Raw genomic sequence first — 6000 nt, 5'->3', positions numbered from 1 at the left:
TTAGTGCTTGCCAAGTGTCATATGCTGAAATTAATGCTTGTTCTCAGAATCTCACTACAAACCTGACTATAAATATTGGAAAAGCACCTGTGTCTGATGATGTTAGATACATGTCCTTTATCTCTAGCAACCAAGGTGCCATCCAAACCCTGCATAGGTATGGTATTATATTAAGTAGATGAGCCGTGGAGAATGCAATTTTTTCTACTCTTTTCTTTCAGGACAGATAAATAAGCTGTTACAAACAGTTCTGGAGACTTTGAAGCTCAGCCACAGTACTGAGGTCTCTAACGGACAAGCCTTCTGCTTTTTCCTTCTCACAGGGCTCCTCCTACAGATGTTCTGAAGACGTCTGCATCCCAGCAATTTTTCACTGTGCCCAGGTACTGAGTGTAAGGAACCAAGCTGCATAAAAAGAAGTGTGGGGTGTAGGAGAAGGAGGAATTCACCAGAAGTCATGTCTATACAAAATGCAGGCATGACTTCAAGCAAAAATTATTTGAGAGAGCGTAGTTACAGAATGACCGAATTTATTCTTAGAAAATGGCAGAATAAAGCTCTCATTCAACAATATGGCTTATAATCATGTTAAATGGTATGTGTCAGGCTTGACTTCCCAAAGTGTCATCCTTTCAATGTATGACTGGAAATTTATTTATTGCTTGAACAGAATTTCTTTTCCTTCCTACAGATCTTGAAAACTAGAGTTCAGGAACTTCTGGATCAGTCTTTTCATCGAAATACTGGAACTACTATGAAGCCTTCTTGGTGGGCACTTATGTTGGCAGTGCTCAGTACTGAAATGCTAACAAGTCACTGTTCCACCATCAAGTCCCCGAGGTTCAGAGGACGTGTGCAGCAGGAGCGAAAAAATATCAGACCAAATATCATCCTTGTACTCACAGATGATCAAGATGTGGAGCTAGGTGAGAAACAGTTGTTGTTTACTACTACATTTTGTCATGTGTCTTTCAGTAGGTTATGGCAAGCAGAAAGAACTTTAAATTCAGATAAGTTGCTGGTCCTGGAATAGTATCAGAATGTGGGACAGGTTTGGAAAATGAATTAACAAATATTATCTAATAACTTTCATCACATTTAATTTTAGACTTTAGGAAATATATGCTTATCAAAATCCACCATGGGAGGCTTTAATCAGCACAACAAAATGATTTAATAATGCATGCAAGGACATGCATAAGTAGAAAACTTGCATTAAGAACTTTTTCTCACTCTATGACTTTTTGTAGCATTTAAAAATTTGAGCCTTATGAGGCTAGCATTTCCTTCAGTACTGTATAGGTTTCTCTTTCTCCACATATTTATCACAGGGATGTATGTCATCTAACATGCTTATCCACACAGACAAACTGGTCTAGTTACAGGATTTAGTAATCTTAATATTTGTATGAATTACTGAAGTGTTTAAAATCCATCTCCTTTAAAAACTATGTTGTATGTATAAAAGCCTGGTAGTTTTCCTTTCACAAGTATACTAAATATTTGAGCATATACCAGTCAGAAGTGACTTTCACATATTTTTCTTAGGGTGGAAAAAGTTAAAACACGTAGGTGATGTTCTAGGAGGCCTTTGAATGTTTTCCATTAAGTAAGTTAGAAAGATATTAATGGTAGTTATGCATATAACTGATTTTTTGGTTCACTGCCCAAAATGAAAAATCAAGGAGAGAAAGAGGATAATTTTAGGTTACCCCCAAGCAAATATTTTGGGTTGTGAGATCAAAAAGGTTAAAAAATGGCAAATTAAGTTGAAATGAAATCTTATATTCTTAGCTTTTTTTAAAATGAGAGACATATTTTTAATAGAAGTTAGTGAATTTCCAGGCAAAATGCCGTGTGACATTGAAAAATAAAGATGCTTCATTCCAGAAAACTTCATTTGTTCTAAAATCACATACTTTCAGACAGAAGATTGTAGACAAAATATGGTCTGTATCTAAAAGCAGTTCTTTGGTGGCTAGCATTTTCGTATTTGTCATGATGCAATAATAATTTCATAGTCCTTCAGCGTTCTGCGAAGGTAATTAATAAACTATATTTCATGACTGATGGTTGGTGCTTTTATGCAGCAGAGCTCCAAACACAGGCTTTTAAACCTGAGCGATTCTTATCGTTTTTATTTTTCACTCTTTCAAACCTCTGCTCTGTTTAGCCATGCTGCATAATGAATAGCTGTTCCCAGCTCTATTTTTGGTCTACAGTTCTTACAATGGGAGTGCATTTCTTCTTGATAGAGTCGTTCTGAAAAATTTTGTTAAAAGGGTCAAGTCAAGTCTTCCTTTTTATGGTCTGAAAGAGCCTACTCTCTCCAGGGCACTGGGGAAGGTAGGTCAGCAGACACACATTTCTGAATGCAGGGTTACCAACTTGCTGTCTTCAGTCTTGCGAGAAGGTTTGCAAGTGGTGAAAAAGGAGGAAGGATGTGGCGAGTCACTTTGTTCATACTGTGGAGCTCTTCTCTTTGAAAGCTGCTCTGAATGTGCACAGGGCGCTCTGGCTCCTATTAGCAGGCAGCTGAGCAATAGTCTGGGTGTGTGTGCATTCCCACTGCCTTGAATGAACACACAGGTTTCCCCTTTTCATAGATCATTTCACAGGAAACGGGATTCAGCCCCAAGATTTACTGTACTGCATTATTCACACTTCTGCTAATAAATCATTCTGCTTATTTGAAAAATAAAGCCAAACTGTTTTCCATGTGTGAATTTTCCTCTTGCTTTTCACTGATTCCTGAGAAAAGTCTTAAATTTCTCAAAGGTCAGTGGGAAGTAACACTTTCTGCCACAAACAGAATAAAATTTAGACATTGGTATCCAAAAGTCACAGGACTGAAATTTGCTCAATATGGATTATTTGCTATTGTTTTGCCAGCACAAACATTTCTAAAAAGCTATTCTAAATGAATGCTTTAACATAAACATATAAGGTACATTATAGACTTCAATCAGGAAGAATTTCTCTCCAGAGCTTGTATACGCATTGAATCAACATATTCATCTGACTGAGCGCAACTGATATATCAAGGAGTCATCCAAAGTAAAATTTGCAAGAGGCAGGGAGTTTGCATTTAACTAGCGCTCAAGCCACAGGAGTACTGACATCTTCCTATTGATCTGCACCATCCCCCTGAGATTTGCATTTTGAGTGCGAAGAAATTCAGAGTTGCTGTCTCACTCATTTTATTAGATAAAACCAACAAATTGCCCCACAACTCCAGCCACTTCCTATCTATGCAAGAAGGAAGGCTATCTAGATCAGCTGGTAGATTGCAGCTTAAGCTGTGTGAAGCAGCCTGGCCCACAGCTCTTGAAGAAACGCAGCAAACACTTGGGCTCGAAAGGTATTTTACTTATTAAGTTGTGCTACTATGCACTCTTTCCCCTACCAAGATCCTGGTGGTAGAGGACTCACTGCCCAGTGAAGTGGCATCTTGCTGAAGGCAAAGCACCAGTACCCAGAACCCAGAACTTTTCCCCTCCTGCAGACAACATGCTGTGGCTCTTCAGGGCAGTGGCCCCAGCTCCCACTGGGGTCAGGCCCGTATCCTCTTCAGTCCAACATTTTGCTTGCTTTTTGGTCTCTTCCCCTGTCCTTCCAATTCTCTGTTATTTGCACACATCAGTACCTCAAAATATGAGACCCCAATCACTCCTATAGTCCCCACTGTCAAAAATATCTTGCATAATGTGAGAAAGGAGTAAAAACGGATGAGTTTGTTGGTAGTTCCAGTGTTTTTGACCTTTTTTTACAGCCTAATGCACCACCCAGTGAAATCTATATAAACCAGCTACTGAATAGAGCAGTGGGTAAAGAGATCACAGCATCATCTATATACACCTCATCAGGCATAATTTGCCCAGTGTGCTTTCCAGCTTCCCTAGAACTAAAGCACTGAAAACATAAGCCAAAAAAATTGGGATATGTGCTGAGATCTGAAAAAGTCCATTACCTTCCTGGGGCCTTGCATACAACTCGTTTAAAGGCAGAGGTGCTCCTAGATATCCCTTTGTAGAGATGCCCACCTGTGACAAAAATCCATAGCAACCTTAAAGACTTGATACCTTGGTTGCCAAACATATTTCTTGAGGTATGAGTATAGACTGAGAAGTGGCACTGAAATTCTTGTCTGACAAAACTCACTAACTTCTGTGTCCAAAGTGGCCATTCCCAGTTATCTGGCTCCCCTCAGGTGCTCCCCAATCGATCATGTAGAGCGCGAGTGTCCTGCTGACAGACAGCGCCTGAGTACATGTGCCCTGAAGACTGTGGGCCAGATGGTAAAAAACACAAGCTGTGAGGAGACCCACAGACAGCAAAGCATTATAACTTATATCAGCAAGTTTTATCTCCTGCTTGTGTTTTGTTTTCCAAATGAGGAAGTCTCACCTGCTTTGAAGTGCCTGTTCCAGAATTTCCAGAGGGGTTTAATCTATTATCAGTGTCAGTAAGTGCATACCTGGAGGGAAAACTTAGTCATAAACAGCAGGTTTGCAAGAGCAGAGGGCTGACCAGCTGGAGGAATGAGGAAGCACTCTAACAGCTACTCATTTATAATACATGGAGGCAGGAAAGTGCAGATCAGCTCTGCTGCAGTTATTTGCATTAGGGTACCTGAATAGCCCACTTTCTAGCTTAGCACCTCAAAGCACTTTACAGCTGAGTTCTCAGGAATAAACTGTGACTTTTCAAAAATGGAAGAGCTCTGGTGAAAACAAAGCAAAACAAAAACTAAAAAGTCAGTCTGGGGTCCAAGATAAAAGTATGTAGAACAAGGATGATCTCTCATTTGTCTTTTACTTAACAATTCACTGAAATGCTCCTACTCATGCAAATGGAGACCTTTTGTGTTCAGGGACCTCTCGGTTACTCTTCTACTTTTCTATATCCCTGAGCACATGGGGTCAGCATAAATACAGATGTTCTGCATTTAGAAAATAAGGGCTATGAAAGACAAAGAGTCCAAAGTGACGGTGACTTTCATACACAGTATTAAATGTATGCTTAAGGACAGAGACCCTGGCATTTTAAATGAAGTGTTGAAAACCCTACTGCCTCTGCCCTTTTTTTTTTTAGACTTTTTTTTTACACAAAAACCTTCATATTCAGCACTGACTTGTTAGCCTAAAACCCAAACAGAGCATGCTTAACATTAACTAGTAAGATAATTTGTAAGATTTTACTGCTAACACCTAAAGCTGAATCTCCTTGGGAGTTTTATGGTTTTACAGGCAGGTTTGCAATTGCTTTATAATTTTTTTAAATTTTATTTTCAAGCAACACAAGCAAAACCATCAGGAAAAATTCTTGCTCTATCAGAGGAATCAACAGATTTAAATGCAAAGGACAGTCAACTGTGCAAAAAACCAAAGGAAAAAAAATAAAACAAACTTTGACAACTGTCAGCAAATACTGACAGACTCTATCCAGGGCTGGTCAGCCCTTCTGCAATCAGAAATCTGCAAGCCCTGCCTCTCTCTCCTTGCAGTTCATGAAGATGCTCTGAAGGATGCAAAAAATGTCTTTGTTCTTTAAACAGTATCAGTGCAATTTCTTAAGAAAGGCGCTGCATTTTGCCAGTTTTTTGTGTACATTTTTAGCCCCAAAAACTGATTTTGAGCGCAGTGCTTTAGTATCAGAACCAGACGTGCTGATCTTGTGTCCACAGAAACTTTCTTTTAGAAAAAATGTTAGAAAAATTTTAGAAAAATTGTTTAGAAAAATTTCTTTTAGAAAAATTCTCGCCCTCCTTCCTCCGCCTCTCACTCACTCCTTTACTCCCTTCCTCTCTCTGTTTTTCTCTTTCTTCTGTCATCTGATAAAATGCAAAATTATCAACATTTTCTTTGGTAATCTCAGCATTCTATGTATTTTACTGGCATATTGACTAATAATTCAGTCTGTGGAGCATACCACTTTTATACAGTTGCATTGAAGAACTATTGACCTGCAAATTTGATACAGCTTTGACTCTATTTCTAG

The 6000-nt window shown here is 39.0% G+C and overlaps 1 protein-coding gene across 2 annotated transcripts in view; it reads left to right on the top strand.

Annotated features, from left to right (window-relative positions):
* Nucleotides 1-335: 335 nt before the first annotated feature.
* The window catches only part of SULF1 (sulfatase 1), a 65082-nt gene continuing 59417 nt past the window's right edge, over nt 336-6000 (top strand). The window contains exons 1-2 of one of the 2 annotated variants that reach the window (XM_066180331.1): nt 336-383; nt 692-926. In XM_066180331.1, coding sequence (XP_066036428.1) covers nt 755-926 — 172 coding nt within the window. In that variant the 5' untranslated portion in view covers nt 336-383; nt 692-754. Of the gene's footprint in view, nt 384-691; nt 927-6000 lie in introns of those variants that run through there. The other variant, XM_066180337.1, reaches the window with a different exon arrangement.

This window comes from Chamaea fasciata, unplaced genomic scaffold (assembly GCF_029207755.1).
Source record: "Chamaea fasciata isolate MVZ Bird 193981 ecotype frontalis unplaced genomic scaffold, bChaFas1.0.hap1 SCAF_1, whole genome shotgun sequence".
Lineage (NCBI taxonomy): Eukaryota > Metazoa > Chordata > Aves > Passeriformes > Sylviidae > Chamaea > Chamaea fasciata.
The sequence above is the reverse complement of the archived record's forward strand: the minus strand, read 5'-3'. Positions and strand labels throughout refer to the sequence as shown.